Source organism: Drosophila tropicalis, unplaced genomic scaffold (assembly GCF_018151085.1).
Source record: "Drosophila tropicalis isolate 14030-0801.00 unplaced genomic scaffold, ASM1815108v1 contig_573, whole genome shotgun sequence".
NCBI lineage: Eukaryota > Metazoa > Arthropoda > Insecta > Diptera > Drosophilidae > Drosophila > Drosophila tropicalis.
Window position 1 is genome coordinate 138610 of NW_027173049.1, and position 19551 is coordinate 158160.

At 38.9% G+C, this 19551-nt stretch overlaps 1 protein-coding gene across 2 annotated transcripts; it reads right to left on the minus strand.

The window, feature by feature from the left end:
• Nucleotides 1-651: 651 nt before the first annotated feature.
• scaf (scarface) lies at nucleotides 652-18432 on the minus strand. 2 transcript variants are annotated; one of them, XM_068287671.1, is made up of 7 exons: nucleotides 18385-18432; nucleotides 15923-16253; nucleotides 12127-12309; nucleotides 2372-3153; nucleotides 2155-2307; nucleotides 1821-2089; nucleotides 652-1753 (listed from the first exon to the last, which is right to left on the minus strand). In XM_068287671.1, exons 2-7 carry the CDS (start codon nucleotides 16241-16243, stop codon nucleotides 1461-1463), a joined length of 2001 nt encoding a protein of 666 aa, XP_068143772.1. In that variant the 5' UTR covers nucleotides 16244-16253; nucleotides 18385-18432; the 3' UTR covers nucleotides 652-1460. The 2 variants fall into 2 exon arrangements, with proteins under 2 accessions (XP_068143772.1, XP_068143773.1); XM_068287672.1 differs by having other exon boundaries at nucleotides 15923-16258; nucleotides 18385-18428.
• Nucleotides 18433-19551: the final 1119 nt, after the last annotated feature.

Below are 19551 nucleotides of genomic sequence, written 5' to 3' on the forward strand. Positions count from 1 at the left end.
AATTTTTATTTCTTAAAAAAAAGAAGTACCAGTGCATTATTTTTCAAAGTAATTGAAATCATTGACAAAGGCGAAAAATATTCATGCCTGATCTCATTTATAAATTTATTTTAAGCATACATCGGACTAATATGCAGAACGTTTGAAAATGTAAAATTAATTTCGAAAACGAAAAAAAAACCTACTTGGCTTTTTGCTCCGATGAAATTAAAATATAAATAATGAAATTGTTTATTTGAATATTAGGCTTGTTCAAAAAAGTAATTGTGTATATTGAGAGTGTTTAGTTTTTTTTAGATTTGAAAAGGCTTTAAAAAGTTTACAAGTTTTCCAATGACTTAGAGTCTTGTCGACTGCACAGTTTTTTATTACATTAACTCCAACAAGGTTAAAAAACTATTTTATTAACTTTTTGTGGTCAAAAAGAAAGAAAGTTTTGTAATATCCATGATTTGAATTCTTTCCTCAAGAAAAAACACATATTGATCTACCACTGATCACCAATGTATTTTGTTTAACTCCATTTAACGGCATTTTTGCTTTTCAAATATTACTCAAACTGAGCAATGTTAACTCATGCTGTTAGACTGTTAATTAACATAATACGTTACCATGCGATAAAAGATTGGAAATAGAAAATACGACACGATATTATCTAAATAATTTTTCTTTATTTAAAAATTAAATTAGAAACTAAATTTAGACGCATAGACACTTTATACAACATGCTTAGTGCTTGTATTACATTATTAACATATTACGATATAGGAAAAGCTTTAAATAACAGTAAATGTATGTGTGTGTGTGTGTGGATGCAGGTGTGTTTGTGCAGGTGTAGGTATATGTGTGGGGGGTGCTGTATATAGGCATGTGTTTGTGTGTGTATGTGTCCTGTTGAAGGACCTTAAGCCTAAGACAGAATAATAGAAAATTGAACAAAAAATATTTATATAATCTCAATATTTAATAGATCATGGGGCGGTATGCTTGTGCGTGGGTCTAAGGGGAAGGTGAGGGGCTTATCAGGGAGGGGGGAAGTAGATTGCGTTGTCCTACTATTGGCAATTCTTGAGTTCGTTTTAAAGAACCTAAGGCTTATGATTAAATATTTTTACCCATTTCTTTCCTGTTTGTTTCTTCTTTCATTTTGTTTTTCTCTTTTTACAACTTGCTGTATCTGTTAATCCGTTTACATTAATTTGAAGTGAAGTTGAATTCGAAATTCGTTTTGCCACACCAATGTGAGGCACTGGTCCGTGTGTGTGTTGTGTGTTGTGTGTGTGTGTGTGGGGAGCATTGTGACTTTGAATAAATATCTATTAAGTGGGCGTTGGGACTATGAATAACAGCAGTGTATGAAACGTTGGCTAAATTACAAATAGTTCAACTAAAAACGTGCGATCTGGACTTCTGGACTCCTTAGACACTTAGTTACTCATTCTATCGATTCGTGCATGGACCTAGAAGCGTTTCAGGAGCAGCGGCTTGTTTCTATCGGCAAACGCCGTGTTGATCCATTTGATATCTGGCTTGGCAAATCGCACCGACTGACCCTCACCGCAGTTGCTCTCCCCGCTGAAGACACCCTTGAGACGGACATTTGACCCACTGCCGCAGGCCAGCGCACTGCCGACATCGAATTCGCAGGCATCGAATTTGGTGGCACTGCAAACGCCAGTGTTATCAGCTCCGCAATCGCTGCGGGCCTGTGCCGAGGTCTCGGTCACATGCATAATAGCTCCTTCCTCATGGACTGCGCAGATAAAGAGAGACCAATGATTAGCTTACGAACTTCAACCACATCTTTCTTATCAACTCACTTGAGAGAGCCTGTTTGCCCCAACCGGTGGTCACACACTGCTCCGATGGCTTGGGATCTTCGTCACTAATGCAAATGGGCTGGATGTGGGTGGCGAATTCGAAACGCTTCTGGAGACGAATGATGGCCATGTCATTGGCATTGGTTGCCGGATCGTAAGCGGGATGCAAATCAATGCTTTGTGCTCCAACCAATTGGAAGGGTAAGGGTTCATTGGTGCTGCCCAATTCCCATTCGCCGGCCTTGATGCGTACATCATTAACAGGAACACTAAATGAGGAGTAAAGCCAAATAGAAAACCGCCCAAATCCTGACATGTATTCCTTAAAACTTACCCGTTCAGACAACTGGCTGTGCTCAATACGAATTCATCACCAATGATGGCACCACCACAGAGCAGAGTCTTGCTGGATTCACGCAGGATCATTGCTTGCCATGGAATTTCAGCAAAGTTGGCATCCAAATCCTTAATTCCAGTGGGCTTGGTACTATAAAAGACCGCAAAGAAAATTTTAGTCAGTCAAATCTCTCGATTAGATCCTTTCCACTTACCGCTTGTTGCGAGTGGCACAAACTCCAGCCAGATTGACGGGCCAAGGGTCGACATAGTTGGGATCGCGACAGCACTTGCCAGGAGCTCCATTCTCGGGTTGCAGACAATCGGTGAGTGGGACACGGAAGGCCGCCTCCATGGGAGTCAATTCGATGGGGGTCTCACTGAGGACACCGATGGCATTGCAATAGTTTTCAGCGGTGCAGACGAGAGCGGAAGCGCATTTGGCAAAGTGTTTGGGCACCTCAACGGACTTGGGAGTGGGGAAAATCTGGGGTGAAAGCAATTCCTCGCCACGGTAGACAGGCTTCTCGTTCGAGGGCTGTGGCACACGGTCGGGCTCATAACGTGGGGGTTGGGTTGGGCGCTCCCGATGAGGAATCTCGTTCACAGACACTGGGGGCAGATACTCATTGGTGGGACGACGGGTGGGCACTGGCTGGGGTTGTGTTGGTCTTGGGGCACGTGTGGTTGGTGGCTGGGTTGGACGTGGCTGAGTTGGTGGTGGCGTGTAGACAATACGACGGGTAGTCTGTGGTGGCTGATAGGTTGGACGACGAGTGGTCTGGGGGGGCAGATACTCGTTGGTCGGGCGAGTGGGAGGAACTCCAGTCGTTGGTCGATACGTCGGCTGTGGTTGAGTGGTGCGAGGAGCAGCTGGCACTGTGGGATTGGTGGGCAAGGGGAAGTTCTTCTCGGGCAAGTTAAAGATGTAGCCGTCCTCGGTGAGAGTGGTGGAGGGCATACGGCAACAGATCTCCGGAGCATAGCAACGGTTCGGCTGCAACACAAAAAGAGTTAATCGAAAATGAGGGGTTAAAATCAATAGGTAATGGGTGTCAACGCATGCTTTGCCACATCGATTTGAAAAAACCAACACCAGCTACATCACCAGCAACATCAGCTACGTGCCAGCCAAGTCGTGTCGTGGTCGTGCTTCGGAGTCCATGAGCCAGCGCATTAAATTACACCGACAGCAGCAACCAGCAACAACCAGCTAACTCTGCTAACAACTTGACTGGCAATGTGTTGCTACCTGGTCATTAAAATGGCCAATGCTGTGGCTGCTGTCAATTGTTTTTGCTTTTTTTGTGTCTCTTTGGTGTGAATGTTAACCCAGAAAACTTGCAGTTCCATGGTGCAATCCCCGCCGGAGGTGGAGTTTTTCGAAATGCAGATCTGATCTCCAAAGAGAGAGAGATGCACATGGTAGAGGAAGATTGAAATCAAGTTTGTCGTCCAAGTCCAAGTCATGCTTTTATTTCACTTAAATGATCAACTAGCATCAGAAATTTCAAACACATTTTCGAACAGTGTATGCAAACACACACCCACAAGTCAGTCAGTCAGTCAGTCATTCAGTCAGTCCGTCGGTTAGAAGATTTGCCATTTAATCGAATCGCAGAGTCAAATGATGGCAAACGGAAAACATTTGCCATCGCTCTGTGGGTGTCTGACAATGAAAATTGATGACTAAATAAATATTTAAATCTCATTTTTTTGTTGTCGAAAATTATTTGTATAAACAATAAACAGCAAATAAATAGATAAATGTATGTATTTATAGAATTGTTAACAGGTTTATTTATAAGCAATTAGTTAGTGGACACCAAATTAAATAATTTGTATTATAGATCTCACACATACACACACACGCACACGAACAAGAATTATGTTTAAAGTCGCGGAAACATAATACAGACTTAATAACATTAATCGTAGCCGCTGCCGAATTCCATTCGAATTTACAACATAATAATAATACAACAAAAAAAATTTATATATAATATTAATTTGCATACATTCTGATCTAAACAGGGGCGGTTCAAAGCATATTGCGGATATGCCAAACTCTCCCTTTAAATAAACTTCCTTGTTTGACAAATTTTCTAAGCCGATTACTAATTTGAATCATTTTAAAGGGCTAACAATTTAAAAATTTGTCAAATTATAAGCTTAAGCTTTATTTTTTATAATTTCGAACATTTTGCAATTCACATTAAACAAAATATGATCAGAATATATCTCTTAGGTAAATATCTATATTCTTTCTACATTTGTGGTAACTTATTTCGATATCTTTTGTCTCTCAATTCTAAAAACAAATACTAAATTCCTAATAAAATATTAAATTTTTTCATTTAAACACTTTGAAGAATGTCATATTTCAGATTTTTCCATTAGTTCCATTAGTTTCAGATTTGATTCCGGAATCTTTCATCATATTATACATTTCAGAACTATTCCCGAATCTTTTATATATATACAAAGGTTCTCTTAATTCCGAAAATAGTAACGAGATCTTAAAAGTAAAGAACTTCGTGAAAGCTTTTCTTTGAATCACATTGTTAGCTCTACTATTTAACGTATGTATCTTGATTAGCTTATTCCTAAATAGAACAAAAATTGTGTAGGATCTAATCTAGCTCTGAGTTTTTAGACGAGGATATTAAGTGGTAGTTAAACGAATCATTTAGGTCGTTAGTTTAACTTGATAGATTTTGAGTTGTTTCTTTCTCACTCTCTGTCTGCCCCATGATCCGCCCCTGTTCCTGATGATGATACCAACACACAATAACAACAACAACAACTGCTATTTACGAGTATTCTTTAGCTGCCAGCTTACGCAACCTTTTGTGATAATCATCAACAAAAGAATTGAATAAGCTTGCACACTTTTGTGGCCGACTGGAAGGCTCTAAGCGAGGTGTTGCTGGTCTTTTGTCGTTGGTGTTGTTGTCGTTCCAGGTATCTTTTCCCACACGCAGTCGTCGCAGCCCAAGTCAAGATGTCAACGGGACACGACCTTGTGGTTTATTGTTTCGCGCAATTTGTAACTCATAATTCAGACAGAGGCAAGCCTAAATGATGGCGTGGGTAATGGTTAAATAATGTGCTCATTTGTTAAAAATTAAGCAAAGTACAACAAAAAAAAAAAAAAACAAGAGAAGAGAAACCAGAACGCTGAGACTGTCACTGGCAATCTGGGCTGAGAGTGAGATAAATTAATTTTAATAATTAAAATATATTTTGCATGTATACATGTATGTGTGTGCTTCCGTTTGACAAGTCTGTCTGTCTGATTGTCTCTCTGTCGCTGTCACTGTCGCTGCCGTTCGCTGCTGACCTGGCCCAATTTTGCATCATTAATGGAATTGACCATTATCGTTCGCCTTCGATACTTGTCCTTCTGCGGCCAGCTACATTTAATTTCACAGCATTATCATTAGGCGCAACTTGGCGACTCGATGCTTGACCCTCTGGCGTAATTTTCATCAATTAAGCGTTAATCAAATGTTATCTTAATGTAGACATCAATCCGAATGGACGAGCGAGCAGCTCACGCATTTTATTTAGCTTTATGTAATGTATGTTATCAATTCGGGATGCCCACAGATGCCCGTCCAGATGCCATAAATATGTACATATAAATATATATAATTTTGATCAATGACAACAACAGGCTAAGGCTGAGGTCCCTGCGATGTCGTCGTTGTCATGTTGGTCGTCTCTGTCGCCTTCCACCTGATCAACGATTACCTGCATTGCTTATGATCAATCATTTTGCAGCCAAGAGATAACAAAAGCGACAACAAAAACCACAAGCTACTTGTGTACCAAGCGACAGCTAAAATATGTAATCATCAATAACAACAACAACAGCAGCAACAACAATGACAACAACAGCAACGCCAAAATGCTTTTAATAAATGTTGTTGTTGTCCAGACAAGACAACTTTGCCCAATGTTGCCCATTGCTGTCGTGCTGCTGTTGTTGTTTCAGCAGCTCTTGTCTCTTAGATTGCCTGGCGCAATTTGTTAATAATGTTGCAATTACTATAAGTATGTATACATTAATAAAAATGTATACATATACAGGTTTCTCATACAACATAATGCCATCGCTAAGTGTGGCCAAACAGTTCTCAAGTTCAGTGTGTCCCAGTGGCTGCAGCAGCAGCAGCAGCTAAAACAAATGACTTAGGCGACAAACCTCCAAGAATTCAAATTTTGTTTGGTCTATTTGCTGATCTTTGTGTTTGTATGGGTGTGTGTGTGTGTGTGGAAGATGATTTGCATATTTCGTATTCGAAAGAGTCTTGAAATAATTTTAGCCATCAAATTGTTAATTGATTGTAAATTTATTGAGGTATACCAACAATCGAATCGATACATCAAAATGGTTACAAATGCGACAAAGCATTGAATAGAATCTTTAAATTAAAGTCTCATTAATCATCTGAAACTATTTGATCTCTGTGCTAAGCCTTTGTATTCATTCATTTCGTTTTCGTTGGCTCTAGATCAATGATCAGTATCGGTTTATTTTTCATAAATTATCACGACTCTGGCCATAGATTATGTAACACTTTCAGTGTCAGACAAGAGAATAATTTCTGATTCTGTTTAACTATTATTTCTATTTCCCTCTTGATTTAAGGTTACATCTTTCTATCTCTTGAGGACATCAATTGACCCACCTTAAACTTACTATAGACATGACAAATATCTAGTTACTTAAGGCAATGCCACATAATATTGGAATGAAATTCTATTTGAAAACTTGTTGAGCAAACAAGTAGCTAGAAACCAGAACAAATATAGCTTTGATATAATAAACTATGGCAATTAATTGAAATCTCTTAATTAATTTGCATAGGGTTATGGTTGCTCTCTATATAAATGAAATTTATTATTTTCGTTTAAAATCAATTTGCAATAAAGTTGTTCAATATCTTGTGTTGCAATGCCAAATGTTTATCCCATTTCCCATTGACTGAGAGAAATTTATGATCCAAAATGTTCCATAGTAAACATGAAATTGGTTTTTATGACAGAATTAATGTGCTACTAACATGGCACTAAATTCTTTCACATAAATTTTTGAAGTAGTTGTTGGTGTTGTGGTTATTTAAGCCAACAATTTATGCACCTATAAAAACACACAATGTTTGATATTTGCTATTGCTATTTTGGTTGTATTTTTGTTTGTCTGTTGGTGCCAGTTGGAAGAAGCCACAGATTTGGCCCTGAAGTGCAAGCAGATTGCCTGCATTTTTATGACACAGGTTTGTCTAGATACATAAATATGTATGTCTCTACACATATCTTTGGGTATGTGTATGTATTTTCTTCTTTATGCAAGCAACTTCTAAGCAAAATTTATGCCCAAGACTATATAGACATGGGCAGTGGGCAGTTGAGTTAACTTAAGTTGATAATTTATGTGCAACCCGAGGTGTCAAATAAATTCGACTAAATTGCTTCGACGTAGCCTTACAAAAAAACAAAAAAAAAAAAAAAAATTTAAAATCAAATACATATTAATTATATGCTCGACAAAGTTGTCATTAAAACCAAATACAATACACATTTAAATTATAACGAAAAGCGACAAAACAAAATCAGACATTGCCATTCGAACGATAAACGCAATTTATGCGTGATCAGGCAAAACGAAGCAAAATATAATTATAATACGTATAATAAAAATAATAAAAAACGCATTAAAGATATGGAAAATCGCCATCAACACACCCAATCGAAAAGAAGCCAATACCAATAACAACAATGCGACTCTCCACCACACAATATGCCACAATATAAATAAACGTTAAACGCTGTCAACGACTCTGCGGTGTTACCACTTTCCGTCTGTTGACTCCGTCCCTCCTCCCGCACCGTCATCTTTTGTAAACGTCTTGGCTAAAGTTCGACCTAGACCTTGACGTCGTGTCTGCTGCTGCATATTGACGCGCAGAGCGGACGTGATGCTCACGATATGCTCTGTTTGCTCTCTATTGCCGTCGTTGTTATGGTCGATGATTCTGTTGACTTATGTTTGCAGGGTGTCAAATATGGCAGTGGTGGAGTTTGTTGAGGGGGTTCGACAGCTTCACTTGTGATCCAACCCCCAAACCATTAGCTAGCCACAACGAACTGGGCCTAAAACCTTTCTAAGTTAATCCACTTAAAGGTATCACAACTAGTTTTCGTTCTTAGTGTTTTTCAGATTCTTAGTCTGGTTTCTTTCATTTTTAACAACCAGTCAAACTACTTGACCTTGCTCTAACTAAAAATCATTTTAGTATAGCTGTCATTGATTTACGATAGCTTTACGAAAGCAAGAAAAAATAAATCTCTAAAACTTGAATAGGAATATTTATATATTTCAACTAATATAATATATACAATATTTCTATTTGAATTCTTGAAGCACACACACACACACACATATTCATATGATATTTAAAAGAAACTCTTGGCAAAGTGGCAAAAATTATCTATATTAATTTGCATTTAAAGGTTTCGTACTTGGTTGTTCTTGAAGTCAGCTACAGAAATAAAGTACAAAACAACTAGCAAAACTAAGCAGCTTAAGAGGAAGAAGAAAGAAAAAAAAACCGGTAAGTAATTCAAGTAATTCTAGTAAGAGAAATCCGGATTATGGAAATGTTTAAAACTATTTGATTTCCAATAGTTTGAAGCAAAAGCAGACTGAAATGCCCGTCGAATAAGTGAAGTGAAGTCTTGAATCTCTTAATTGATGAAATAATGAAGGGTTTCCAAAATAATATAAGACTTCTTGGTCTTTTGTTTATCCTTTGGCTGTTGCTTGTGGATCTCTATGATCTAATGATAGATTGCTCTTTCTTTAATACTTTTCGTTTCGGATAGTCGAAAAGAAACAAAGTTTTTTCCTTCTTCCTGTTAACTCAAGAACTTTTTTCGATTGGATTGTGATCCTTGTGTTACACTTAAGTGCCATCTCCTGTTTAAGCATAAAACTGGCTTTATACCTTTTGCGTTTTATGTAAATCACTTGAGACCATGACTTAAACTTCGTTCTTCACGCGATGGCACGCAAGTTACAGAAATGTAAAACATGCAAGGCACACACGTTCAGGGGACACCGCAAATGAAATGATAAATGGACGCATTGGAAATATGCGCCATAATAATATTCATAATTATACTATGTATGCCAGTGTGTCGGGAGCTCGAGTCGAGAGAGCTCGACGGTTTGCGTGTATCCATTAAAACGATGTTTACAGGCAGGCGTTTAACTTAAATCTGTTATCGGGTTGCTTGCAGCCAGTTTTCCACCTCAGTCCACCTCTGACCAAGTTTAGAGACCTTAAGGTCGGTCAATAGCATGAAAACGGCAATAGCATTACAATCCGGGAACCAGATATAGTCGCATATACATACATCTGCATATATGTATACTTATGTTATATTATTGGTATGTCGGGATCATGTAAACATTAATTGATCAGATATGCGCATTAAGCTCAGGCCCACCAAATCAAACCGAGAAAGCATTGCACTAGGCCTGCAAGAAATATAGCCACCAACTGATGTGTATATAAGTATGTAGATGTAGATATATATATGTATTTGTATGCGTATTGCATTGCCCTACTTGGATGTCAGCCTTCAACGACCTTGTCGTGCATTCCGCACATTTTTCACTGTTAAACTACTCAGTTTATCCTCTTCGCACTACGACTCACTCCTCCTCATCCTCCTCCTCCTCCTCGTCGTCTTTGCAAATTAGGGATACTCGTCTCGCCAGCTTCAACTGGTTGTCCCTAAAGCTACAGCTGTTGTTGTTGTCGTCTGTCCGAACACTCATCAGAGTGCATCACAGAGTGGTTGCACACCCAGTCCCTAGAGTGCATTTTGTTGCATACCACGCAATTGGCGTCAATGCCTGCATAACTTAACGAGTTCGATGCATTATGGTGCGTAATTGTCGCTGAGCGGACGGAAATTATGATGACCACCAACCCGAAATGGGGGACACAATGGGGGAATGGAAATGAATGCAAAATGAATATTCAAAGACATTATCGACTTTGATTTCACCCTGCAGACAAAGATACCAAGTATCAAAGACTCAACCAATTAAATTAACCGATTAAACAATTAATCTTTTCTCTTTAGTTTTGTTTGTTTGTGTTTTTCTCCTCCTATTCGTGATGTTGCGAAATAACATGATAAGCTGGTTAGGGCAAATTTAATGCTCCGATCCTGAATGAAAATAACAACAACAACAGCAACAAAGATACAATACTAAAAACGATTTCGCTTTAAGTGCGATCTGCAGCTGTTCCGTCCGTCTATCTGTCCGTCCGTCAGACAGTGTGTCTGTCTGTTCGTCCAGGTCTGGGTCGCAACATAATTCACTTGCTGTGCTGATTTTTTTACTCGTTGCATGCAACGACAACAACTGCAACACGGTAACGCGAGCAACGTACGCAACTGACCCGTTTTTTGTTGTTGTTGTTGTTGCTGCTGTTGTTGTTGTTGTTGTTGGCTATTGCATGTAAACAAATTATGCAATTGCAAGAGGCTTGGAGAAAATCTCGAGATCGAACCCGCTTCAGCTTCCAGCTCTCACTTGCACCAATCTGTCCCCTCTCTAGTAGGCCGTAATTTAACACTTTTGTTGTTGTTGTTGGGGTTTTTGTTTTTTTGCATGCATATTACATTACTTGTAGATGGCTCAACTGCATTCCAACTTGATTTTGATTGCCGGCCTGATGGCAGTCAGAGACGTCAAGTTCGTTGCCAAAGTCTTTCGTTTATGCCATTTGCCCACCTTGCGGCTTTTCCGACAATGTCATTGCCATATGAACTGCCACGATAGACATTTTTTTGTTTGCGGTCATTAGTTAATGTAATTGTCAATGGAAATTGGCAATAAGAAGTTAATAGATGTTTTAACAAGCTTAAACAAAGCCAAGCAAGTTCTTTTCAACCATAAATCTTTCAAAAGAAAGAAGCCATGAATGATCATGGAGATGAGTGGGAATTAATGAGAGGTTGCCTACTGTCATTGAATTAAATTTAATTTAACTACTAGCATAGACTTAATGGCAGAAGCAAACATTTCGCCTTGGTTGCCATATTTAATGACAAAACTAATATAATCCATGGACTAATGAACCATAAACTTTATGTGTGTGTATGATAAGTAATGTCAGCAAGAAGTATTCTATATATGTATATGTCTTCAGTCCTATTACAAATTAATGACAGATTACAGAATGCAAACTGAAAAGAAAAAACATTTTGTTATGTGAAAAGTCCGAGAGATGCTTGTCTTTGGTTTTATTAGTCAATTGAATTCGTTTGTGAAAAATTCAGAGCAATAGAATTTTTCAGGTCTCGTCTTTGGAGCTAATTGTGTGTTAATAAGCTGTCAGAGCTGTTGTTAGTTTTTCCTTTGGCTAATGCAAAACTGTTTTGCTGTTTCGATTGCTGCATCGCTTGTGAAATGTTCGCTGTGATCGTTCAGAGATTCAAGACTGAGACTCTGAGATGAACTGCATCTGCATTGGCTGTTGGCTTTTGTTTCGGTTTTGCTTTTTTTTTTTTTTTTTTGGTTTTGGTTTCGGTATCTGTCTTCTGTCTCTCATCATTGGCACATCAAAATGCGATTTTATGCAGCTACTTTTCGTTAATGGTTTTATATTTCTCATGTCAGAGACCAAAAAAAAAAAAAAACAAAACAAAAATACAAGGGCCCAGAGCATTTTGGGGGAGCTTTGCGTACTAATGATTGTTTTTTTTCCTCCTCCCTCTACTCTCGGCTGGAAAAATTTCACAATGGTTTTTCCGTTTTTTCTTGTAGGTTTTTCATTGCTGCTGTTGGTTTTTTCGGTTTACACCAATTAAGCAAATCGACAAATGACTTCTGATTGCCAGCAGCTCGACTAACTAACTAACTAACTGACTAACTTACCCCTTGCTTCTTCACATAGTTGATGGCACTGATTTCGCCATTGCGGCAATCTTGTGGGGCGACACAATCGGAATCCCTTGGACAGGTGGCATATGGTACAGGTGTGGTGGTTGTTGTCGTTGTTGTGGTGGTTGTTGGCGGGGCACGATAAGTGCAGCAAATATCGGTCTCTGGTTCACAATTCTGTAATAGAAGAATGACTCAATGATGATAAGCTTATAAAGAGATTCAGCCTACTCCCAAAGTGACAAACATCAAGGTGCCAATCGGCACAGCCACTCACAATCAGTTGGGTATAATTAAGATTTGCTGTTGTAGCCGTTGTTGCCATTGCCTCTGGCAAAAGGTCAACATGGTGCAGCCACTTGCATAAATGATGTGTTAAAATGCAAAAATCCCCTCATTTGCCTGCCCCCTTCTCGGCCCGAACACATTTGCATTGAACTTTGCCGCTGTTCTAGCAAAACCTTCAGCGACATCATCTGGCTAATTTGCTGTTCTTTCGGAGTCTTGGTCAGTTGGCATTTAAACAATTGCAAATTAATAACTTTGTCAAGTCGACAATAGCCACAGAGAGACAAAGTCAGAGTTCATCAGTGGCCAAGGTGTTCGGTGTTCAAATCGAACAGTAGCCGCAGGCGTGACTCAGTCCCACCTCCCTCTTTGAATTATGTGCGAAAAGCCATTTGCTGGTCACTTAAATGCATCCCAAAGCGAGGCAAGAACCGAAAGAATCTTTCATTAATCTTAATTATGCAATTTTTCAAGTTATTTCCTAGCCAACTACTGAAGTCATCATTCATTTCATTTTGTTTTTGGCCATCAGAAGACAAACCAGTTCACACTCTCTTGCTGTCTGTCCCTCTCCTTCTTAACTATTCCCATCTCTTTCAAGTGAATTCTTGTGAATATATCAATCAGCAGCAGCAGGCAGGCAGCACAAACAAAAAATATTACAATTTAAACTGTCCAAGCCAGAATTGATGGTCGTCTAATTTATGAGCATTTTTTATTACCCGATTCGAAACGTATTTAAATAAGTGTTTCAATGCCTTCTGACCTTGACAAATCAAATAAAGAGCTGGAACTAAAACTAATGCCCGTCACAAAGCGTGTAGAACACGATTTTCGTTAGTTTTGTCTAATTCTTTCTTTGGCTTTTGAAAGTTCTTAACTTAAATTTAAGGTGATTCAAATAAACCTTTTGATTGGCATTTCGAGAAGAGACACATCTTGCTGTAGCACGTGGCTAATGACCAATTTAAATGATCTTAAAATATATATACATATATTCCCACCAAACCGGAGATGTTTTAGTTGACTTTTGACGTAACAGATACAAACAGGCTTTAAATAGGTTGATAAACCCTTCTCAAGTGAGAGAGAGAGAGAGACGAATTACTTGCAAACTAATTGTTAACTGCTTACTTACTTACTCACACAACTGGCAATAATTTTTGACATCATCGTGCTGAGAATTTATTTTGTTCGTATTTGTATTTTATAATTGCCTGGTGTGCTCAAATATATTTTGCAATCATTTCGTTAATTATTCACATCTACATTTACCCAGTGACGTTTGAAAAATCTGTATTTTTGTGTTGTTTGTTTCAACTTCTGCTTCTGCTTCTGTTGATTATTGATTTAAGAGCTTTACACGCTATTCGCGAGACCTGAGACAATCTCAAAAGAATTCCCCCCCAAAAAAAAACCAAAAATTTCCCGCTCGTTTCACATCATTAAAATGTGTGAAAAACCAAGCCGATTTCCTTGCAATTAACTCCAAAGAGGATCTCATCATATTTCATTTAATAACTAGATTCTCGGTCTCGATTTCAGTCTGTGAGTCTGTGTCAAAGTCAAGTTTAGCCATAGAGAGACAAAACAAGTTACTTGATTTGGCTAAACAAATCCCAATGTGTGAGGCACTGACTCAGAACTACTTCTTGGACACCCACGCGTCTTGGCTGGGATTTGTCATCCATCTATTTGGGCACTAGTTAGGTTTGCCATTCATTGGCTTGGCAATTATTAAGTTTATTGATTTGTTTGCTATTGAAAAGTGCCTCCAATTTCCAGGTTCAATGATCTAAACTAATTTAATGGTGATTAATTATGTGCTTGCTTATGCCATTTCGGACGAACTTAAGCTCCTATTAGTGTCAGCAATTTAACATGATTCGCATTTGGCTATAATCCAATAGACTTAACTGTTGTTTAACCATAATTTCTGAGTCTTTTGTCTCTAATTTGGGTTATCCCGGACCATTGGCGATATCTCTGCTAGGCCATATCTTTGTTTATTTTTCTAGTTGGTGTTGAAATTTTACTTAAATTTTTTTTCTCTTTTAATTGAGTTTGTCACCAATAAAATTGCATTTGTTGTTATTGGAGTTGCCAAACTTGTCGTCGTCGTTGCTGTTGGTGTTGCTGCTGTCTTCATGTGGTCAATGGGTCAAATGCGCACTCCATGGCAGCAATAATTTTTAATTAAAAAACATAATTCAAGTATTTTGCAATGCCAAATAAAATGCATATTTTATATGCCCGGTAGGCAGGTTTTTTACTTCATCGGCCATGCCTTTTCTTTGGCCTTACAATTGATACAAATTGTTGGGCATAAGTTTCAACTGACAGAAATTAGTAATCTGAATGTTTGTTGGCTAATTTTAATGGGCTCCAAACAAGTGAGAGATATTTCATTGATGTCTACTAAAAGCTGAGGCGTCTGTCTTAAATGATAACGTTGAAAATAAGACTCTTAATAGTTGATGGATAGTTAAGACTGATAGACTGAAAGTCTTTGCCAATTGGCAATCATTCTAGTCGAATATAATTTGTCCTCTTTTTCTTACACTGGTGAGTCATTCCCCCTTTTTGATGTCTGTCATTGTTGATGTCAGTGATTTAGTGCCTAGTCAGCTACTGCAAATAAGGAAGCTCATCTTCATATGAAAAGAGAAAACCGCACATTCATTTCACGGCTACAGACTCCCTTTACATATACAGGTGTACTCGTGGATGGGACAGGTGCAGGTGAGTATCATCAATGTGTTGCTTGGAGTTATTTATTGATGCTTAAAGCAAACGTTCAAAGCCAAATAAATATGCAAAAGAAGGGGGGGGAAGCAGCAGCAACAACAACAACCATATTTACATTTACATAAATTTCTTTTTGGGTTGCGAGGTGAACTTGGCGAGGAGCAATTAAACATGAACTTCGCATTTTTTTTCTCTTGTTGTTGCTGCTTTCTGTACGAATATTACGAAATTGCCGACGAGCGGTTGTCCGGCACGTACAAACCGGAAAATAACGGTAACTGTGCCAAAAAAACAAAACCAAAACCAAAATATCGACTTGGCCAACAACAACAACAAGCAGAAAAATGCAGATCAGGCTAATCAAGCAGCAACTACGACTGCAATATTTTCAACGTTATCATGGGTAGAGACAGGCTTTTAATTTTTTGTGTTCAGGGCTTTTGATTTGGGGGTGGGGGCGAGTAGAAGGGGTATTCGAACTGGCACTGGGACTCAGACTCAGATTCGGATTCAGATTCGGATTCGGGTTCGTAGCTGCCTGTCAAGACGATGCCATATTTATTATTATATATTTAGCTTGTTGTTATATTGGCTTTCAGGTAAAACCCAAATCAATGCCCAATTATGCAATAGACAACTGGATATTGAAAAAACAAAACAAAACAAAAACAAAAACAACGACAAACAAATAAACAATAGCCACAATGAGTATGTACTTTCCCCCTCTGATCACTCGTTTGCCCATCCAACTTACCTGAATTTTAGGCAACTGCTGGCTATAGAAACCATTCTGACATTGACCCTGACGCACACATTGCTGACCAGGAGCACACTTTAGATATTCCTTGGGTGGCAGATATGTGGGTCCTTGGAAGGGTGAAGCCTGTCGGCTGATGATGGCATGATTGAGAAACACATTCGATGTTGGATTAACCGAGAAATGAGTCTCCGGCTGCTGGCTGATGCCATTCCGATATTGGCCATTGAGGAACATATTGCCCTTGTAGTTGGCATTGGCCAAAGCCAGCATGGCCAATGGCAGGACTAACGCGAACTGCTTGCGACACCGTGACATAGTGGGGAAACTGCTCTGAAAAGAAACGGAAACCAAAATGTTGAAAGTTACACAATTAGAATAACAATTATCGGAGAATTGTGCCAGTCATTTGTTAAGAATTTAAATAATTCCAGTTGATGTCGTCACTTGGCTAGTCGTGATGACATAATTTCGCAACGGGAATCGTGCAAATGCCATAAATGGCCACACGCAGAGGAGGCTTAGTTCTCTCATGAGTGTGTGTGTGTGAGCCTGAGCATGGCCAGGTATGGATATGGAGATTTACCCCCCGCAATATCCATTGGTTAACACGGCAAATGGCACTTGTTGCTGCCGCTGCTGATAGACTGGTCGTCCAACTAACTAACCACTCTGCTAGTCTAACTGTCTGCCAGAGTTTGTTGCAGGAATTTCAAAGTCTCTGGTAGTTACATCTAAGGCAACTGGCAACTGGTTATGGCCAGGCCTAGTACATGGACTCCAACTTCCGAATAGCTTCTTGCAAAAGATATAAGCGCGTGTGCAGTATGCAATTTGTCAAAGATTCTCAGTTGGATAAATTGCAAGTTGGATGCTCAAGACTCATGATGAATGGATTACGCAAAGGGGCGTGTCTTTTGTGGGCGTTCAATGCGATAAGGTAATTTCATAATTAATGCCAGCTGACAATTTAACTTGCCTAAATGGACTTTGCTTTGATTGATGCGCACACACACACACAATTAACTATTTGATGATATTTTGATTTAGCCTGACAACTGAATCGAAATCCGGCTTGCAATGATGTTGCTGAAAAGTTAACACCCCCCGCCCCCCAATGTCTAACCAATTGCTGACTCAATCGATATCATTATGCTATATATAAATCCCAACTATAGACTTCTAACTCGTAATTTGTCAAACTGAAACAAAATTTGCATGCGGCCATAAACAAAATCTAATCTCAACAAGAACCGAGCTCAGCCGCCAAGCGATTCGACTGGAGGAAGCGATTGGCAAAAACCTCTGAGCTAAATTGCTGGATGCGTTCGGCATGAGTCAATGCTAAAAATAGTTGAATAGCCGCAGTCAAAATAAATACCTACGAAATATGTAGACAAATACAGGCAAATCAAATTGCTGGTTTTTACCATCGAGCGAAATTTGCATAAAATACAATATTCGATTGGCCATTAATTTGTGGCTTATAAATAAAAATGTAGAAATTCTGCAAAGTTTCTTTTCAACTTTCTATTTCATCAGCGATCAGAATTGTGTTTTGACTGTCCATATTCATAATTTGTTGTCTTGTTTTTGTGTGAGAGCCGCGGGTTGTTTCCTACAATATCATTGACATACATTTTAACCATAATTGATGAACTGAGACGTTTGTCTGGAAAAAGAAACTAACATTTTGTTTGTCCATCTTTTGTTTTTCCCCTGAATTCGGACAATGAGCCACATTTTTATGGTCGTAGACAAAAAGTTCTAATCGCATCACGCCACAGTTCTTTCCACTCGACAGATGCAAATTTTCTCTCTCTCTCTGTCTCTCTCCCTCCAGTTTTCACATAAATTAAAACTGCAAATGTTTGTCTTCTTGCATTTTGCAACAATGCAAAGTTCAGATCGCATCTCTAACAAATAAATTTCAACTTAGTTAAACACAATGCACAGTCGAAATGGTGGCATACAGACAGGCGGACAGGCGGACAGACAGACCCAGACAACCACACAGCCGCACAGCCGCAGAGCAACAACTGAATCAATCAAACCATCCATCAATCAATCAACCGCAAATGAGTTTAATTTCCCACCAACGCTACCCACAAAGTCATCGTCATTGTCCCAAGCGAAAAGTCAGCCACACAAATTTCAAGTTAACTTTGCTTCACTCCCTCATGTTTTTTTTTTTTTTGTATTTTAGAGGGATTGGACGGAATGGAGTGGAGTTTTTGTGAAGTGTTGTTTATCCTTGCATGTCCTTTTAGCTTTTTCTTTTTCTCGATTGGAGTCACTTGTCATAATTGTTGGATAAAGTCTTTAAAGCACTTGAGTCTAAACCTTTGTTGGCATTTTTTTCGTTTCAGTTTTTTTTGTAACATTTTTTATAACACAAATAAGTACTATTTAATTTTTAGTTGTTTAATATTATTTGATCTTTGGTTTCTGATGCTTACACTGAAAAAATACCAAAAATCTGTAAAACTCGAACGCGCGTACGAACAACTTGAATATGATTGTGAATATTTTTACCAAGATCGCCTGTTTTATATGCGCCCAGCAAAAGCGCTGGAAGCGCGTCGTCTCTGTTGCAGCGCTGCCGCTGCGCAGCTTCAACCGGCAAAGCCATACAACGTCTAAAAACAAAACTAAGCGAAAAACAGCAGCAGCAACAACAACAACAATCGCAGAAACAATACCGTGGCAGCATTTGCCGCTGAAGATGCCAACAAGTGAATTAAGTGGTAGTAGGTGCTGCTGGCAACGTTGGCGCCGCAGTCGCAGTCACAGTCAACGTCGACGCTTAAGATGAGCTGCTGCTGCTGCGGCCGCTGCCGTGGCAGCTCTGCCAACTGTTGGCTCCTCTCACAGTGCTCACTTTCGTTTGTGCTCTCAGAGTTGTCGGAACCCCTACACACACGCACACACACAGAAATTGAGAGCTTGATCTTGACGCCGTTTTGGGGCTTTTTTTTAGTCTCAGTTTAAGCTGAGACTCAGTCTTGGGAATCGGAATCTTCATCTCCAGACCGTTTTATTTTTTTTCGTTTGACTTAATTTGATTTAGTTTTTGCTATTTGAACGAAGCTCAACATTTTTATTAGTACCAACAATTTTGGCTTGCAAATTGATTTTTCGTTTTATTTGTTCTCGACTTAATTTAGGAAATTCGCTTGGAATTTTTACCATCTACCTACCGTATTCTAATTCGGTGTCTTCATAATGATAAAGGCCATTTGTCAAAATCGCAAGTGCCCGCAGTTTTAGTGGAGCCCACGCAAATTTTCGCTAGACATGAACACACAATTAGACCCAGTCGAATTAAATAAACAGACAAACGACAAAAAAATAAAAACCCAACCCCAAAATAATTAAGTTTTAAATCAAATCCGGGTTGTTCTAGTCAGTCAGACGTCATCAAGTTTGTCGCCTAAGTCATTTGATTTGCTTATCGGACTCGACATAACTTTGCGCTGATTCATGCAGTCGGCTGGGCAAGCCGAGACAATAAACTTCAAGTCAACATAAATTAGCGAATTGGACTACATTTCGTGATGGGCATTAAAACCTCAGTGTTCGATCAAGTTCGTTGTCTAAGTCATTTGATTTGATAAGAATTAGCA

Excerpts from the sequence above, each read along its gene's own strand:
- scaf (XM_068287671.1), bottom strand. The coding sequence starts at position 16,243 with ATGTCACGGTGTCGCAAGCAGTTCGCGTTAGTCCTGCCATTGGCCATG. Across the intron at positions 3,154-12,126 it reads ACTATGTGAAGAAGCAAGGG|CCGAACCGTTGCTATGCTCC; the intron begins GTAAGTTAGTCA and ends TTTGTGTTGCAG. Across the intron at positions 1,754-1,820 it reads GGGCAAACAGGCTCTCTCAA|TCCATGAGGAAGGAGCTATT; the intron begins GTGAGTTGATAA and ends TTATCTGCGCAG.